The sequence below is a fragment of the Acartia tonsa genome, chromosome 4, assembly GCF_053477335.1.
Source record: "Acartia tonsa isolate MP-2025a chromosome 4, ASM5347733v1, whole genome shotgun sequence".
In the NCBI taxonomy this organism is placed as follows: domain Eukaryota; kingdom Metazoa; phylum Arthropoda; class Copepoda; order Calanoida; family Acartiidae; genus Acartia; species Acartia tonsa.
In genome coordinates this window covers 42620672-42641100 of record NC_137263.1, presented here as the reverse complement: position 1 = coordinate 42641100, position 20429 = coordinate 42620672, and the positions used below count along the sequence as shown (strand labels likewise).

The window sequence follows — 20429 nt, the reverse complement described above, 5'->3', positions numbered from 1 at the left end:
GTATAAAATATAAAAGGTTAATATAACTATAGTCAAGGGGGAGTTCTTTTATCTTTATTAAAAACTCCACTATACAGTGTGTTTTATTTAAAGGAACAAAAGTATTGCTTAATTTGACCCACTTGCCATTGATAGAATTTAATCACCAATATTTCATTTTCTTCATTGACTTGGGGCATTTTTATCAGAAAAAAATATATAGTAGTTTTCCACAAATTATACCTCAAAAACCTGTTTTTCCATAATCTATGATTTTGAAAATATTAATCTAACATAAACATCGCATTCAGTGATTTATTGGCATAAGGAATGAGTCAATTACGCTCATATTGATGATACTATACTGTTATTTTTCATCAAATATATTGGCATTGTTTTAATATCTAAAACTCCAACAATTTTTGTACTCCCCCTAGCTGTATGGCTAGATGATCTTGGTGAAATAAAATAGATAAAACATAGTTGAACCAATTAAATTTACTATCCATGTCCAACATAGCGGCGGTTTTTACCCGCGAAAGCGAGACTAAAAAAGGCCACTGATTTTGGTTTATGTTTAAATATGGTTAAATATATATAAAATAATTATATCAAATAGTATTAAAAACAAGGACAATTATGTACGTATAGTAGTGCAACATTAATTAGATAACTGTATAAATGACAAATTATAACAATAAAATACAGTTATACTGTAAAGTTAACAAAGTTTAGAGTTAATTTTTAGTTTTTAGCAGAAATGGTAACTACATTACCGAATAGAACATAATTTAGAAAGCATATTATTTTTCAAATCTGTTAATATGTAAGGAAGATAAAAGTGTTAGGCCCCAGTTTTATATCTATATGACAAGCACAACAACTCTAAAACTAGGATATGTCCATGCATTCAATTATCAATTATCTTAAATAAGATGACTTGCTGATTATTTAAATATTCTTAACTTACAAAAGAAGCGTAACACATGGCGCATCCCAAACCACGTCATAACTAAATACATTAAAAGTTGTACCTTATATTGCTCTGTCAAATGCGCGACACACTACTAAGCACTGTTACGACTTCCAGTTGAAGTTCTTACAAAATTGTTGATTTGCTGCAATAGTTAGGATGTTATTGCCTATGGGCCTAACAACCAAAGGTATTTTACTGTTCTCATCTAGTCTAGTTTTCATTGTTGCGCTGCTTATGAACATAATTATCCTTCAATTAATTAATGAAAGAGAGCAAAGGTTATAAAAACGTTGCAAGTATCAAACAAAGCCATTTAGGATTTGAAAGAGAAATAATTATTATGAAGACACGGACAATTAGGTCCAATTGCAACGACTTATTTCCGAAACACAAGGAATTTAAGGAACTATTATCCGAACTTTTGTCCGATAGTCCATACAATGTTGTAAAGAGTTTGGCCTGTGCTGGACCAAGTCATTCCCCCTATTAATGTTTGGCATCTAACATAGCAACAGTAGGCACAAATTTTAACGTCTTTAGAGATTAAAAGGTTTTGGCCAGGATTCAAACCAAGAAGCTCCTCAACACGATAAGTGGATACGAAACTAGAGACGCATGACCCTAAAAAATAATTTTTTTAAAATTATCTCTATTCTATAATGGAACAATTAATTAAATCTTTACTATTAGCCAAATATTTAATTAATCAAAGATAGTTTTAAGAATAAAAAAGGGCGAATTTAGTATGTTTTAAGAATATTTCTGTTAAAAAAATTTATTCAGAAAATTTACCTTTACCTTTTCTTTGGCCATTTTTGTCAAATCTGTTTGCCGTTGTAATATCAATATATGTCATAAATTGTTATGGGAATATCGTCATGGTTTCTTAATAGTGACATATTATTAATATGCAAGGATGGAGGGGGCATTGGGCTGTTTATTACAACTAATTGTAATCTAATGAAGGGTAATTTTGTGTATCATCATGGTGATGTACATCAACTTATTGTTTTATCAATTTAAAACCCTGATTTATATATCAGCCATGGACACTTTAATAAAATTCTATATAATCAATGTAAACTGTTTATATCTTATTGTTAAAACTGTTGATATTCAATTTTAATGCTTACTTAATTAGTTGAATTAAAGAATTTAGCTATGATAAGAACCTCATCGACTGAATATGTTTTAAAAACGTGAATAAGTTAATCAAAAACGTATAAGAATTATAATTAATACATTAATAAAAGAATTAAAACAGAAAGACTTTACTTATGACACAATAAAAACTGTCCCGAATTTGTATTAATTTTGAGGAACACGACTCCAGTTACGTCATATTTTTCTTTCCCGAAAAAGGGAAGGGAGAAAGAAAAAAAAGGGAAGGGGGGAAGAAAAAAGAGATGGGAGAAAAGGGGGTTTTCCCCATCTCTTTTGAAGAGATTTTCTTCCCCCCTTCCCTTTTTCGGGAAAGAAAAATATGACGTCACTGGAGTCGTGTTCCTCAAAATTAATACAAATTCGGGACAGTTTTTATTGTGTCTTACTTATTTGTCTTTAAAGTGTTTGAAGGAAAGTTTTTCTATTGTTATATCTAATGTTTCTAAAACTAAAGGGAAGAAATAATTTTGATAATTGTTTGTTTATAATGATGTCATTTTTGTTTTCCTTCATTTTTTTTAGAAATTGACAAAAGGGAGAGATATGACTAAGGACTGTGAATTATACTGGTACTCAAATTTTAGTGTTTTTCATAACTTATTCTTGGTACAATGGGTACTTTTTAAAAATCTTAAATAGTTGTTTCAAACTTTTCAACTATTGATTTAATCTACTTTAGGGGTAATTTTGTTTATTATTATTGGGTATACATATGCATCAGTTTAACGTCTATTATATTACACCTTAAGGTCCCAGGAATAAAATGTTTAGAATATCTTTAGATAATTGGTTTTTCAATATTCTTCAGAATAAAAAAGCTTTAACTTACCTTCTGCGCTTTCATCTAAAATTTCCCTATATGTAAACTAGGCTATCCTATTATGTAAAGTAGTAAAGATTTTTGTCCGAAGCTTAAGATTTCAATTGGGTTCTCTGATTAAGGTAAGCTTCTGGTAGGTCCTGGAATGGTTATAAGCTATTTTGTTTGTTATTGTCTGATAAGGCTTTAAGTTTACATACACTCGTTTTAGAGATGGTTTTATGCTATTTTATATCAAATATAAAGTCTTTGGGTGATTTTAAGGTACTTTTTGCCCCCCTTACTCCCTCTTCAATAAACATAGAAATGAAGTAACTTAAGTTTTTTTTTACTGAGGTTAGTATTTAGTACTTGAGATATGTATTATTTTGACATTATGCCTCTTCATTATGCTAGGAGCAAAGCCAATACTATAACAGTACATGTTACTAAAGTTTTAATGTTAAAATCCAATAAAATAGTCCATTATAATTGATGAAAAAGGTTGACCATACCTCTTAATTGTCTTTGTCAGCTAATGTTCACAATTTATTAGTTCCTAGATGTGTACAACATGTTCAATAAGAAGATTCGCTCAACATTGATGATTTGGAAATGTGTAAATTATCAATGGATGTAGAATATACGTGAATATATGTCAGGGGAAAAATTGTCGTCAATTTAGCTTGCTAACATGGATATCATTTATTGGTCAGTTCATTCAACCAGTAGGAGGGTAGGATACTGGGAAAAGGGGGTGGATATGGATAAGGGGTCTAGTTATCTTACCCAGCTACAAGTTTTACTTTATTAAAGTAAATTATAATCTGGTGTAAGATCCAAGTAATAACAAATCCATTAAAATATCAAAAACTAAAATGTTTTTAGTGTGTGTGTTTTTCTAATATTCATATGACTTCAATCCTAGCCTCTAGAGACGTCGTGTAAAGGTGAGTAACTCCCAGCAAAATAGCCTATAACCTTCCCAGGACCAATGCTATACTTCCCCTAAAATTTTAAAGCTAATTGTTACAAGATCTTATTGAACATACATAAACATACACATGCACTGCACACAATTTACCACTTGATAATTTAGGATTGTCCAGTAAGAGCAATGATATCCAAAAGATGGACAAATATATTACATAACAAAGAGAATTGTTTAAAGTCATAAAATTTATGTAGATAATCTAAACGCATCTTTACTTTACTATTACATTCTTAGAACCCCATTGCTCTTATAAGATTTGGTATTCTAAAAATTAATTAGGGAAAGCATGGTGAAATGGGGGGGGGGGGTTAGATTGGTTTACATAAACTGACATCTCATTATCCCTTTATTTAGGCTTTGCTTGCTATTCAGAAAAAGGGATAGAGAGAGAGAGAAGGAGGAATAGAAATTTAGAGATGTGTGTAATTGTATACTGTATATAAAAGTGCAGCCTTTCAAATTTTAGGCATGAAAGAATCATTCCTGTAACAATAAGGTGCATAATCTACAATTAAGTCAACATTCCTATCCCCAAAAAGTATGTCCGTCTATTGGCAACGAAATTAGACCTGCATATTTTTTTTTAATTGGCGATTCCTTGAATGATTAGTCATGATACCATGAGCTTGCATTTTTTCTTTAAATGTTTTACGTCTATGATCAAAATCATTCTTGTTTGTTTATTAAGCTTCGCACATATGGATGTTCTCATTCTTGTTTATATGTGTTTGTATATCTAACACTTTGATAGTAAGAAAAACCAACATTGTCCACATAATCCACCCCCCCTCCCCCTTCCAAATATCCCTCTTCTCTGTCACACACACACACTCACACACAGAAATGAAGGCTTCTGATTGGTCGGAGCCGTGTGCCCCACACCGAGCATAGCCCGCTGTCCTCTTTAGCACGCACCACACACACACACGCTACAATCTCATGCCTCTTAATCTCGAGAAAACCCTTGGTTTGGACCTAGCTAAAGAGAAGTGGATGAGGGTAGAGAGGGAGGGGTGTGGGTCATAACCGGGGTTGAGGGAGCAATTATTATGAGCACACACACACACATACACACATAAATTTAAGTGGTTGCTCAATTGAACCCTCTCTTGTCATAATACTCTCTCTCTCTCTCTATCTCCCTCTCTCTCGCTCTTATTTTTTTGACCCATCTATGTAATAGAAAGAGAGAGAGAGAAATGGTAATACTCCATAAAAGTGGCTAAAAAGAGAAGCATATATTTATACATCTATATATTGAGCTAAAATGTTTCTATATCTGTGGGTTTAATAAGTGTTAGCGGCAAAATGAGGGCGAGAAAGAGCCGTAGGGAGGGAGAGAGAGAGAGATGGATCAATAGATGCTTTTATTCAGAGAGAGATAGTGAGGGAGGAAGGGAGATATGACTAGCGGTAATTAGGAGTGATATGTGTAATTTAGTGTAGGCAGAGAGTATAGCTGGATAAATAAAGTCCAGAGAAATACAAACATACAAACCCCCCACTACTTTACCCCCCATCATACACACACACACACACATATACATAACCCGTATAAATACCATCTTTACCCCCCCCCCCCGCCCCTTCTCTGGATATTTTTAAAGCAGTGATATTTTAGTTGGGGGTAGTGAAGATATAGTAAAGTAAGCTCTACAGTATTTAATTGTTACCATCAAGTTAGCCACCAAAACATCACATATTATACAAATCATAAAAAAAATAACCATAACAAAAAAACAATTAAAAAGTGAGATTTAAAAAAAAGGTGTGATAAAAATCAAATACTTTTTATAAAATTAAAAAATATAGTATGATGAACAAAATAATATTAACCCTGAGGTCATAAAGCAAATAAAATAAAATATGTGGTTATTATAAAACAATTAGTCAATTAGAGAAAAAAATCTTCATTTAAATAGAACCTTTAAAAAGTCTAAATTCGTCAAATTGTTTACAAGAATGGATGTTTCTAGAAGTCGGGAAGATACAAAATTAGAATCGGCAGTCCGTGAGCGTTTCGGCGGCAGCTCACTTGAGCATGAAGCCATGACCGACGTTGAGAAATCAACCGCCGAACAGCTGACGACAAGTTTGCAACAAGTGCGCCGGCGGTTTATGATCACTGATATTCTTAACGGTTCAGCGCTGGATTCTAAAAAGGACAACCCGTTGGGAACTGCGGGTGGTGGGCTTGATATGCGGCTCTTTTTTCCACACATGGCAGCTGCGGCGGTGGCTAACTATGCTGCGGCGGAAAAGGCTGAAGCAGGCGGAGAATCTGATGACGAAAATGACGAGGGAGAAAGTGAGGACAAGGAGGATAATGATGATTCAGGTAATGATAAGGTAGAGAGTGAGGACAAGGAGGATAATAATGATTCAGGTAATGATAAGGTAGAGAGTGATAACAAGGATGATAATAATGATTCAGGTAATGATAAGGTAGAGAGTGAGGACAAGGAGGATAATAATGATTCAGGTAATGATATGGTAGAGAGTGAGGACAAGGAGGATAATAATGATTCAGGTAATAATAAGGTAGAGAGTGAAGACATTTTTTTGTCATGCACAATTGTAAGTAATACAAAATTCATATGAATTGTCACATTGCAAATTATGAGGGGGCCTTTAACTTTAAGCTGTAGAAAAGAGTATTTTATTATGGGATTTTTTAAAGGATAAATTTCATTTAAAAATACTAGTTTATGAAAATTATCATTTGTTAGATGTTTTTTAACGTTATAAAATATTTTCTCTACTGCCTAACGTTAAACAGATAAGATTTGCACATATTTCAAAAGCATTTTTAAAAACAAATTTAAAAAATTGAAATTCATTGACAGAATTTTGATTTTCATGAAAACGTGTGAATATATGTAATTTTTAAATTAGTAAACTTAAGCTTTTAATTTCTGCTTCAGATAATATAGGTTATTTGTGTTTTCATAGAACAGTTTTTAGATTTTTATACAAATAATAAGAAGAGTAAGAATGACTAGAATAATCATATCCAAAGTAGTGCAGCAGCAATAGCAATCTAATATATGCATCCAACAGACTTTTTTTGGACAATTTGTTGATATTAATATATTTACAGTGATGATGATATCAAAAATTTTATTTAAAAATCCCAGATACTTTCCCCTACCATTGATAAATGAGACAATATTAAATCTTCTCTGAAAACCAAAGATCATATATCTAGCAAGACTTTCAATTTTTTGTTAACTAGGATTTGGTATAGAAGTGTAGACGAAGTTTACTCTTAGTCGTAGCACTAATAAGTAATAATCCATTGGTTTTTCAATTTTAGGTTTTTCAATTTAGGGGCTGTTTTAAGTCTTTTTATAAGCAGTTTTACATCAACATCGGGGTTAATAACTTCAAACATGTAAATATATTTCAGTGACTTTTAAAATAGCAAAATTAAAAATATTAAATTTATATAGAGTAGAAAATTTAACCCAGTAAGAATTAGGCTTGGTATAAGTAAGTAATTTATAAAAAAGATAATGCTCTCTCAAAATTTTCTATCCTACATTAGTAAAGTTTTTTGTCTGAAGCTTAAGATCTCGGAAAAAGCTGGTCCGAATTAATTGTACTCTACAGGTAGTATTTGAAAATGTCTCAGGGTGTTTTTAGGCTATTTTCTAACACCTCCCTGAGAGACTAGGGGCGAAACAACTAGTAATTATTAAAAAGTGCTTTAAACATAACATGAATTTATTTTGCGTTTTAATATTTTATTCTAGTAAAAATATTTTTGTTGTTTAAAGGTTTCGTGAATTTTTCAATAATATTTCTTTATAACTTTAAGAAACAGTTTGATTATTCATTCAGTTTGGCTTCGAATCTAAGTCATCTTTTCTTGATTATATCCGGTTCTTGGCTATCTTTTAATATTTTGTATATGCGGACAACATTCTGCTTTGCTCTTTAGTTTGCTTATTTTTGTAAAAATATTCAAATCCGTGAAATATTTTTCCAGTATGGCTTCGAAACCGATTAATATCCGCTGGATTAGAATTGGTTTTCAGCCATACTAAAAAATCATGTATAGCATCATATTGTAAATAATTTTCCATGAATATTAAAATAAAAATCATAAAATTGATACCAGTTTTGTTAGGCCCAGCCTCTGGCCCCCTTTAATCTTTTAATTTTTCATTTTAATATCCGCGGAAACCTGTCTATAATACATTACGATAAATAACTAGTTTCTAACATTGCTCACATTTTTAAGGAATAGGGATATGACCTTTGAAGTTAAATTCTTCCCTAAATTCTTATGTATAATATTTAGCACATAGTAGCTTGTTTATAACTAGACAAAGTGTCTCAAAAATCAGCTATGTGACGTCATAAAAATGATGGAGATGAGAGGGAAGAAAATCCCTAAAAAGGAGATGGTTAATCCCTCATTTTTATGACGTCACAAGGCTGATTTTTTAGACACTTTGTCCAGTTACGCTTGTTTGCTTTGAATAAATCAATGACAGACTGACAGTTTTTTTTATATTTATCACAATAACTAACAAAAAATTAAACCATCTTCGATTATCCAAAAAATGCAAATTTATTAATGTAAAACTTCTTTTTTTTTATCTGATATTACTCCGCTACTTGTAGACATAATTGTCAATATTTAGCCATTTTTTCAACAAATTTTCCTCTCATCCAATTATCGCTTATAATTTATATGAGATTGTCCGAGTATAAAATTGATAAAAATTACAGAGTATTATCATTTTAACTAGTCTTAGATTTATTATTTCAATAATTGAGAATTATGCTGCAATATTTTATTTGGAAAAGGAATAAATATTCAGAAGTTATTGTTTATAAACCATTAAATAATCACACTTTCGTTAAATTTAAAGAGGACTATCTACGAACAAGAGCACGTGATTCTACTTAGAATCACGTGCTCTTGTTCCAGCATTGATCCTGTGTATTTTCTTTCAAAATATAATAGGTCACTATTAATAATTAATATATTGACGAGAAAATTTATGTTTCACCACTTCAAGTTGAAGAAAAGTAAAAAAATGTTCAGGTTTTTTAGTCAAAATTCTATCAAACGTTTTGTTGAGTTCGGGGTGTCTTTAATTGTTCATGATGTCAAATGATAAAAATTAAAAAAGTTAAAAGCACATTTACTATATCTCATATGTATGTTTAAATTAATGCTAGTATGGATTAATTTACAATCAATATAACACGAGTATTCGCATATGTATCATCAAATATCCATTTTATTAAAAGAATTAGCTTCATCAAAGTTTTCAAAATCAATTAAAATACCTAAAAAAAATATGGTGAAACATAAATTTTCTCGTTAATACATTAATGATATATGGTGACCTATTATATTCTGAAAGAAAATACTTAGGATCAATGCTGGAAGGTATTTAGAATCATGTGCTCTCGTTCGTGGATAGTCCCCTTTAAAGCAATTGTTGTTATTCTTCTAGAATTAACAGCAAGGTAGGGGACATTGTTTTGTAAATTATACAGGTTGCCAAGGTTTCTGTAGTTTCGTTGGCCTAAAAACTTTGGGAGGCTTTCATTAAATCTGATTGGTTTGTTCAAACTATTAGGGACAAACTTTTCCACCGATAACATCTTCAGCAAGGATGATTTGGTGTACATTAAATTATCGTCCATTGTTTTATTAATTAAGCTAAAATTAGTTTACTAACTGATAGAAGTACGGACATACTCCAGTATTATAGAGTAGCGGAACTGTTAAAAAACCAAACTAAAAAAACAATAGCAAATCTAAGAGCTGTTAACATTTCTAGAAAAGATTTTACAAATAATATATAAGACCATAGCTATGAAGTCAATTAAAGCTATTTTTTCCAGTTTAGGTCAGAACCAGTTCTAAAACAGCAGAAATTAATCTTTTTGAGCCAGCTTAAAATAAATCATTCCTAGTTTATAATTTTTTTTGTAAAAGTTGTCCCTGAGCCAGTTACAAGAATAATTAAGTCCAAAAGCTGCAATAATTCAATTAAAATTGTCCTAATAAATTTTATTTTCCCATCTAATTTTATTAATTTCATAAAGGAATAATTTTGGAAACTTTCTAGTTTTTGCGGTGAAGAAACTCTATCATTCTATAATTTTCAAAAAATTCGCGGCTAGAGCTGTACTACAAAATAAGAACACACTTTTTTTTGTAGGAAATATATTTCGCTTTATTCAAGCCTTTTCAATTCTATAAAATAATAACCATATTTTCAAAAAAAAATTAAGAAAACAACAAGCTTTCTACTAGTTAAAATTAATATAAAATTAACAAAAAACAGGTTAAAATTGTTATGAAAAAAGGAATATTTTAAAAACTAAATAAAATCTTTTTACTTTGAAATTTGATAATTGTTCTGTTGATAATTACGTATATGCTTATTGGCTAAATAAATCTTAACAAAACGTTATGTCATCTATCCTTAATAGCAGCAAGGAAAGATCACGTTTCTACCATAGAATACATAGAATTGTAAGGTAGCCAATAAGCAGTAAGGATTTTTGTTTGTTCAGAATCTCGTTGAATCGATTGAGTTATCAATTTTAGGGACGCTTCAAATAGATCCCTAGATGATTTTAGACTATTTTACCTTCATTCCTCTCCTTAATGATGGGAGCGCAGCCACTCTTAAGATTAAAAGGCATTTGTCATTAAATTTTAGACGAAGAAAAATTCCCCGAAACATAAAAAGAAGCAAAATTATGAAATTTAAATAATTACATTTTGAATTGAGAGAATAAAAAGAGGTATGTATACTATTGTATAATTACAAGTCTTGTTAGTAAGCGAGAAATGAAGAAAATAAGTAGATAGGATGTAAAAAGGGACATGGAAACATTTTCAAAACAAAACTTAATGTCAAAACTTTTTTCGACAATAAGTTAATGTACGCTTAAAGTGACCATGACTGATATATAATATTATCCTAAAATATAAAGTAACTAGCGGCTACGCCCCCTAGAAGCCTCTAGGAGCAATTAAGGTAGGAGGGGGAAAAGTCGACCTTATCCCATTTAAAATTTAAGTTTCAAAATATTTTTTAAAATATTTTTTTGGGGGGAGGGGGTGAAGACTCTCTCCTCAAAAAAAGTTTAAAACCTTCCCAGGTCCTATAAGAAGCTTCACTGTGAAGGAAATCAATATCGGTTCAGCGGTTTCGAGATCCTTCGGGACAGACAAAAAAACGCTTATTACTTTATACAATAGGATAGTTTTGTCTGAAACCCAAGATCTTAATAGCTATAGAACCGATTGGGTTCTCTATTTTAAGTAAGCTGTACATAGTTCCTGTTTAGGCTATTATTTTTTCTGATTTAAATATTGGGACGGTTTTAAGCTGTTTCTCTTGCCCTTCTGCCCCTTCGAATACAGAGCCCCTAGATTCTAGTACATTCCAAATAAATTATTTTCTTATATGGAAATAGATTTATCTTCTTTCAATGACATTTGATGTTTATTCTTTAATTCTTTTACGAATTCCTATTCTCCATTTTCTTGAAGGTAGATAGATAGAAAACTAAATAGTTAGTAAGATAGGAAGTTAGCTAGGTATCTGCTACCTAATTACACTTTCTTATGAATTCAATTAATAAGTATCTCAACAACTCACAATGCTCAAGAACTTTATTTTTTGGACCAAAAATATAAATTGAATCATTACTGAACATTAACCTATGTTTATATAATAGTTATACATCACATTATAGACTTCCGCGTATATTTAAATGAGGTATAAAAGTGAAAGTATAGGACCGGTTTTGTTAGCCCCGAGGAGCCAAAGGCCCGGGCTAAAAAAACTATTTTTATTTTAACAAAAAGGATTTCTTAGATCATCTGGAATATTTAGCATTGCCTCTGTTCTAAAACTACCGGAGTTACGCCTAACCCCAATGGGGTGAGAATTTCTCAACAATTTAGATAATTTGCCCTTTCCTAATGCATAGTTATCCGGAAGTCTCTGGTAGCAAAAAAGTTGCTCTCGAAAATTAAAATAGGCTTTTTACTACGAGCTTAAGCAAAGGAAGTTGGACGATTTTCGAGTGTGCGGTTAAAACTGTCAATTGGTTGCGCGTCGATAAACAAAACGTTAATTTACCTTCGTTTGTCTGTATATCTAGTAAAAATCCACTTGAGTGGGCAGCTTTTAGGCTAGTTTCTAGGCTAGGAGAGGGCAGGACTAATACTTTACAATACAATAGAAGTATCATCCTAAAAAGGCTTTCCCCTAGAAAAGTTTTATTTATAAGATCAGTTTAAACGTCAAAAATAATAGTATAGTTAAATTATCTTTTATTTATGTGCAATTAAAACTAATACTTTTAAATGGCATTCTTTCATTACTTTTAAAGTAGCTTCGAATCCGTAAAATTGGCTATTTTGTAAAAACATCCATTTTGATGAAGAAATAATTTTGATGAGAAAGTAAATAATTGTTTTGTGAGCTCAGATTTTTATCAACTTAGAAATTTCAGCAGAATCAAAACTAATTAAATTCTATCTGATTAATTAATAGGATGTGTGTGTATGTACTTTTGTCTGTTTGTGTGTTACTTAAAATGCTTTGGTTACTTTTATTAAATGTGATTGGTTGATCAAAAGCAGCAATGTAATTTGTAATATGTAATTTTTTTATTCAAATTGGGGATGTGCGTTAAGTCGTGCATTAATTATTGTCCATTGTCTTATCCCTGAAAAACCCTGCTAAAACAATAATCACTGTTACACTTATTCTATTTGAAATAAATTACTATGACCAAAACAAATCTTCCCTGAAACAAAAATCATAATGGCGTAGCATCTTGAAGAACATATTTCTACCTGATATATATTTATCCCTGCACAGAAATTGATAATAAAACAGGCTGATCAAATATCAACATTTGATATAATGCGAAAAATGTGAGGCTGAGGGATGGAGTATAAGAAATAAATATTTTTTAAATATAACCAATTTAGAGAAGAAACGTATACAATGTTTTTTTCTGCACAAGATTTATGTAACTTTACCCGTGGGGGCAAGGGGACCCTGTGCTGACTTTCAATTTGACTTTAAATATCAGCCAATAGCGTAAGCCAAAAGAGCAGAAAGCAATTACCTAGCAGACGAAAAAGGTCCCCACCACTTAGGCCAGGTAGTTGTCTGGGCTAACCATCTATACTTATACATTTATTTGACCAGCAAGGGCATGGAATTACCAGCTGACATAGGAGCATTTTAGACCATTTTTAACGTCTGTGTGAATCAGCTGCAAACTGAAGTTAAGGGGTTAACTGTACTGTAGATATATTTTTCAGAAATTTTGGCGCTTTGCAATGTGAAGAAAAAATATTTATGCGAAATCGATGCATCACCCAAAAAGGTTTCTAGGGCTTGTATTGCTATGCCCATGGTGTGCAAACTACAGGGATATGCAATATTTGCAATTTTTACAAGGATGACAACATCCATAAAAGCGAAGCACTGAAACGGTAGGACAAACGGACATTAACACTTATATAGTGTCAGAACTGAATAATCAGAATAAAAATATATAAGAATCGAAGCAAAATTTTAAACAAATTTGATAAAATACTGCTTAATACAGGAAAATGTTTATGGACATACTTACATTTTTAGGACTTGATTATAGCGTTGCTTTGCTTATAACATTATACTTTGTTGTTCCAGGAATCAATATACCAAAAATCAGATCAATCGGATGATAGATCACATAAAAATTTGTTGTTAAAAAAGAACAAAAATCAACATGTTTAAAATTGACGTACGGACGGACCGACCTTAATTATAGAAAAGCTTCGCTTTAAAATCCTGATACAAGTTTATATACTTTCAAAAATCTTGATTGGTTGGTACAAACAATGTATGTACATTTTTCCATTTATAATTTTAATCTACAGAAGGGGTAATTTGTTTATCTTTATTGAGGATGTACATAAAATTATAGTCTATTTTTTATACCTCAATATCCCTGGGTATAACTAGAAATAGTGGCAAAGGCTAGAGTTACAAATTGAATTTAATTTTATCTTGTTACACTATATCTTTCTCTATATTTTTATTTCATATAGCTTGAGTCAAAAATAAATATCTTTTCTATAGGTTGGGTTAGGTTTTCCTTCAGTAATCTCATTTATGCATCCCATGTGCTTTTATTTATTTATAAATTGATTCCAATTTTAAGCCATTGAGATAATCTTAGCATTTTATTAAAGTTATATTAAATTTTTTTTTATAAAATTTATATTTGTTTGTATGTTGAAGATATTTTTATTGGCAATCAACTTTCTTCTTTTATTTAGGTTTAAGAATATTGTTTTAACAAGTTAGTTGAACTCTTAAAAATCACCTTGTTTAAATAAAAGCCTGATAATATTTTAATCTTTTTTTGGTAGCGCGGATACATTATAACTATTAACTATAAATATGTACATAGTTACAAAACAATGGTTGTAAAATTATCTAACTATTTATAATTTTTTTTATTTGTTATTTCATATTAACTATTTGAAACAAAACTTTATATGAAATCAATAATTGGGGAAAAAATTTTAATATTATTAAGTTTTAAATACTATTGGTCCATCTCAACCCAAGGCTACTTTATCAAACTGACTTCATTGTACAGGCCAAATATATAGTTCAAGAACTAAGGTTTCCATTTACACTCACGCTACATATCTATTATTAATTTTCTTGCACTGCTCTAAAATCAGAATGTCCTTGTAAATATATTTTTCATATTGTCTTTCTTGGCATAAAATAATGTAAAAACCGTCTCTATTCTTACTCTAATTAAAGTCAAAAAGCTCAGAACCATATAAAATTTTAAAAATGATTTTAGATAAGATTTAATTTAACTTTTTTTTGTGTGCAAAACTAGCTAATTGCCCTAATCGTCCTTTTATCTGTTGCTAATTAGTCCACCTTATATATATTAAATTTTATTATTTATCTAGGCTAATTAATCATTGGCAGGGGGTAAAGAAATGGTAACTCTGGCATTTAGTAAATCATACACTTCGAATTATGTTTCTTATGGAAGTTTTATTAGTTTACTTTAAGCCCAAATAACTTTTTAGATAGTTTATTTGTTGGCCTGGGCATTAAAGTTATAAAAAGTAATTGAGTCTGCATGTCAAGTGCATGCCATTAATTGTAAAAATATTGAAACTTCCAGACAAAGGTCATACACAAAAAAAGCTCAGGTCACATATTTTATTTTTATATGGGACCTTAAGTTATGTGAAAATGTACAAAATTAACTTGTTACTTTCCTATGCAAGGTATATCCCTTATTCCTGATTCATGCATGTCATAATTATCCCTGGTGTACGGGCTTTAAAAAAAGATTTTTTCCATGGACAGGGACACACTTGATTAAAACAAACTTTATAGGTTTCTAAAATTCAAATAATTCATTCTAAAAAGGTTATAAATTTGATGGTTAACTAGCGGCAATGCCCCTAGAGTCCTCTAGTAGCACTTGAAAGGGGAGATAGTCTACTCCCCCCTCCCCCCTAAAATAATATTTTTTTCTAGGGGCGATTTCTCTTGGGAGAGTAGTGCTACACTCCCCCCAAATACCTGTAATTTTTCCCAGGACCTAGGAAAAGCTAAACTGTAAAGGAAAACCATATCAGTTTGAGGGTTAGAGACATTCTTCGATATACACAGACAGGCTCAGATCCTGTTACTTTTATGTAAGGATAGACAAAATCCTGGCTAAGTATAGTTTTCATAACATAATAGTTTTTATAACAATGATATTGCTTAACTACTTGAGACATAATTGCCCTCAATTTTTCTTAATAAATATCATTGTCCCAGAATTATTGTATGCCAAAATCAAATGCTAATTAGTGGAGGGGGAAGTGAAGGTGAGTGGGGTGGGATGAAAAAAAAAGAGAAAAACTGTAAATAGATTTTAATTCTTTGTTAACCTTTTTATATTCATAATTTCATTACCGTAAAATAATTTAATTACAATTAAAATATAATTATTTATTACGCAAAAAAAAAACTTAAAAATTATCAATTTCATTTGTTGAACGCGTAAATTTTATGAATTTGAAACAACATATACTAACAAACAGACTAACAGCAGTGCAAAGCAGAGTAACTTCGCTACTAAAAATATAAAAAGTTTATTGGTGGTCAATTTTGATAATTTTTGTAATTATCCTTAATTGAAAATTAATTAGTTTTATGCACTTAATGATGCAAAATGATAATTCATTACTGCATGAAAATTATTTCTACAAGCGTAGCTTTCCTACAAGTTTTTGTACGACGTGGATGGTTACTAAAATATCATAGTGACTAGTTTGATACCTTACATTGCTGCGCTACTTATTATTATTAGAGATGTTTAAGTGAGTGTTTAAAATATACACTTTTAAGTAAAAATAAAAACAAATTTATAGCAGCTGCACTCCAAAATTTTATCAATTAATAAACATAGTTCCTAAAAGCATTGTAATTTTAGTTTATTTGACAGAAAAACTGGATATTTAGACATTTTCATTCAGTATTTAGCTAAAATAAAAACCCCACCCACTTTTATTGCATTACAAAATACATTATTTCATTTTAAGCTATTTACAAAATTAATAATTATTTTTTTTGTAAAATTTTATACATGAAACAAGAAGCTTTAAAAAGTGTCTAAAAAATTAGCCATGTGACGTTATTTCCACTTCTCCTCTCATACCGCATTTTTATGACGTCACATGGCTGATTTTTAGAGACACTTTGCAAAGCTAGACTGTTTAGTTAAAACAAAAAAATTATTTAACTCTAAAAAAAATAGGCGGTTTCCTCAAATCGTATATAGACCACAAATGAAATGTGTGCTTTCTGAATATAGGTTAGGTTAATCAAAGGTTAGACAAGCCTTGCAGGGGCAAGAAAAAAACATTTTCAAAATTAAAGATTAAAGGGGATTAGGGGTCAAAAAAGTTATGCGTGAAAAAACATACTTTAGACATTTTTAGAACCTAGTAATAGTGTCTAACTTTTTATCTTTGTGACGTAACAAAAAACCATCTCTTTTTTAGGGGCTTCCTTTCCCACCTCCCCTCTCATCCTTCGATTTTTGTTACGTCACAAAGATAAAAAGTTAGACACTATTACTTTTACCATTTTTACCATGCCCTCAGCTAAGAGGAAAATGGATATCTAAAAAAATTCCTGATTGATAAAATATTTTTTTGTTCAGGTAATGGTTTGGGTGGACCAGGAAGCTCCGCCTACTCTAAGAAGCAAAGGAAGGCTAGGACAGCTTTCTCTGATCACCAGCTACAAACCCTGGAAACTTCTTTTGAAAGACAAAAATATCTCTCTGTACAGGTATAGATTAAATTTTATAGTGCTTCACCTCTAGGCACCTAACGAGAATAGAAACCACTGTGGTGGCCCAAACCATACCAGGCCTATACCTGCTAGGCTACCCTATGCCCGCCCAATATAAACATACCTAAAATCAATAAGACACTAACTAACTTTTTCTAAAATGATAAATTAATAAGTTTGATGATTTTTTTTGCATTTTTTTATACTTTTTTGTTATTGTTGTACTGCTTTTAACAAAATTATCTTTTCTTTATAATTTTTTTATTGTTTTAGGATAGAATGGAATTAGCCGCCAAGCTTAACCTAACCGACACACAAGTTAAAACTTGGTATCAAAATAGAAGGTAACATATTAATAATTGGAAACTTAAAAATGGACGAAGCCCAATCTGTACAACTGTTGCACCACTTTTGACGTTATATTCTCTTTCTTTTTTAGGGGTTTTCTTTCCCTTTTCTCCTCTCATCTCCCTAATCTTATGACGTCACAGGAGTTAAAAGTGGTGCAAAAGGTGTACAGATTGGGCTTCGTCTAAAAATGTAATTAGATTAAACAGGGGAAAAATAAACTAGTATTTGAGAGGTAACGTTGTGCTTTAAATTTTTTATTTTTCAAAGTGAAGTTGTAAAAAATTAGGTTACTTTTTAGACTAAGCCATTTAATCTTTTACAAACAAAAAGCAATTTAGATCTTCAGGTCTTTTCAACATCTCTCTTTTATTTAGAACAAAATGGAAGCGACAGACTGCTGTGGGTATCGAACTGTTGACGGAGGCGGGCAATGTTGCCGCCCTACAGCAGATGTACCGTGGCCTGGGGTACACCTGGCCGTCCGTGGCTGCCGGTCATCCTGCCTTGGCGCCAACTCTAAATCCACTCTCAACTCTTGATCTTTATTACAGGTAGAGGATGTGTTCTAAATTTTCTACCCTAGGTTATATTTGGTACTGGGTATTAAGGTACAGCAGGGCCGGATTTTGGTCCACTTGCAGGGTTACAGCACCGCAAATTATACTACAAGAAAGAAATTTTCAGAAAGGGGATAAATTACTTGAATTTATATTCTTTTTTTTATTTTTACTGTTACAAGCAGCTTTTTATCAATAACATATAACATAGATATAAAAATGTATACTCTCTGTTAATAAGACATACTTAGATTTGTGTTGTAAAAAGATTTACTATTTTGGTTGACTAATATATAAATTTTTCAGGCAAGCAGCAGCTGCGCACTCCCTACAGCGTCCCTATCCCTACAAACTTCTGCCTGGAAGCGGGCCAGGTACCCCCGTGCCTCCCTCACACCATCCCCACTCACTTTTCCACCATCCCGCCCTCTCAGGCCTGCCCGTTACCAGCTCTCCCTTGCCGCACTCCGCCATTCCACCACCACTATCGCTTCCCGCCGCCTCGTCGGCGCTTGCTGAGTTGACATCAGAACGATCACGGTCAAGATCACCGCCGCTCCGATCTCCCTCGCCACCACGCCATCATACTCCCAGATCGCCAAGTCCACGGTCCCCGCTTCTTGATCCGTCAGATCTAGGCCGCCCTACTACACCCGTTTCCCCGCCGCGCGCATTCTACCCACCAGGTTTGGCGGCGGCTGTTCGACCCTCCTCCAGGCCACCATCCATGTCGCCGCCGTTAGTGAAGCCAAATTTGGCCAGTCTTCCAATCTCAACAAGTTTTATCCATAATCCACCAGTGTCAGACTAGAGTTACAATTTTTTTAACTTCAATGAAAAAAAGAAACATTTTTAAGTTAAACCATGTGTATTTAGCTTTGAAACCTTTTTTAATTATGTGTTAATGATATGTAAAATATTAGTTTAATGTGTCATTTAATAAAAATACATTAAATAACAAAAATCTTTTAATTTATTATTAATTTCGTCTACATATAAGACCTTTAAATTAGATTTTCAACGATACAACAAAAGCTTTAGGTTTTTATTTAAAAATATAATGTTTCTTATAATAAATGTTATAAGTATGACCATTAAATGTAAATACTACAATAATTACAACATCCATAGTAGCGCAGAAAATCATTGTTTTTTATTCATTGTTATTTTTATGAACCGTAAGCCATGGTACACTTGTAGGAAGTAGTGTTCAAAAGTTAGAGGCAATGAAGTTTTTCAATAGGTGCAATAAAAAACAAGTTTTATTGATAACTTTTTAAATGATCAATTAACTTCCCTATCCCTATACTGTTCTAAAATAGACGTACGAACATGAACTAATTGTAGAAAGCTTCGCTCACAATCCAAACTCTCACACTCAAACACACACACACACACACACACAAAAAAAAGTTGTCAAGACTGATGACTAGAGTGTTAAAAAGTAAATTAAAGTGGATGACTCGAACTTTTCATACATGGCTCATAATAACCCAGCTTTATTTCTTCTATATTTTTATATAAATTAGCGGGTTTTTTACATTTGTTTGTGTGAGTGTGTGTGAAAGAGGGGTGTATTTATTTAATTTTGGTTCAACATCCCTCCCCTCTGATAAATATGTGGTTGTATTAATGAACAGTAAAGTCACCCTTATGTTGTAAATATTAAGATATGTACATCCCTCCCCCTTGATATACATATATGGTTGTTTAAATGAACAGTAATACCGGAGCCACCCTTTTGATGTAAATATCAAGATATGTACATTAGGGCGGGTTCATATCGGAATTAGACAAAGAGGGGATATGCAACAGATAAAATTAACCTTTAAAACATTTCTGACCAAAAAAGAATTAAAAAAAATTGAGTTTTAGAACGCGACCACTAAAAAATATATTTGATTACTTATTAATATGCAAAGACGACATTCAAAATTTTTTTTGAATCAGAACTATGGCTTCATGGTGCTCCCTGGAAAGGCCTTGAGGAGCTGAATCAGGAACTTTTGTCCGTTTCAAAATATCTCGTTCCTAGCCTTAGAAATCACTAAAAAACCACATTTCTTAAAGGTTTATTGAGAATTGTCCAATTTGTAGAGGTTTTTTAGATTTTCTCAGGCTAGGAACGAGATTTTTTGAAACGGTTAAAAGTTCCTGATTCTACTCCCCAATGCCTTTCCTGGGAGCACCATAAAGCCATAGTTCTGATTCAATAAATTTT

At 31.6% G+C, this 20429-nt stretch overlaps 1 protein-coding gene across 1 annotated transcript; it reads left to right on the top strand.

Annotated features, from left to right (window-relative positions):
* The first annotated feature begins 5280 nt into the window (after positions 1–5280).
* LOC145317291 (uncharacterized) lies at positions 5281–19172 on the top strand. Its single transcript, XM_080158309.1, has 5 exons — positions 5281–6250; positions 17167–17297; positions 17574–17644; positions 18026–18202; positions 18515–19172. Exons 1-5 carry the CDS (start codon positions 5875–5877, stop codon positions 19017–19019), a joined length of 1260 nt encoding a protein of 419 aa, XP_080014435.1. The 5' UTR covers positions 5281–5874; the 3' UTR covers positions 19020–19172.
* The last annotated feature ends 1257 nt before the right edge of the window (positions 19173–20429 follow it).

Excerpts from the sequence above, each read along its gene's own strand:
- LOC145317291 (XM_080158309.1), top strand. The coding sequence starts at position 5,875 with ATGGATGTTTCTAGAAGTCGGGAAGATACAAAATTAGAATCGGCAGTC. Across the intron at positions 17,645-18,025 it reads ACTTGGTATCAAAATAGAAG|AACAAAATGGAAGCGACAGA; the intron begins GTAACATATTAA and ends TCTTTTATTTAG. Across the intron at positions 18,203-18,514 it reads ACTCTTGATCTTTATTACAG|GCAAGCAGCAGCTGCGCACT; the intron begins GTAGAGGATGTG and ends TAAATTTTTCAG.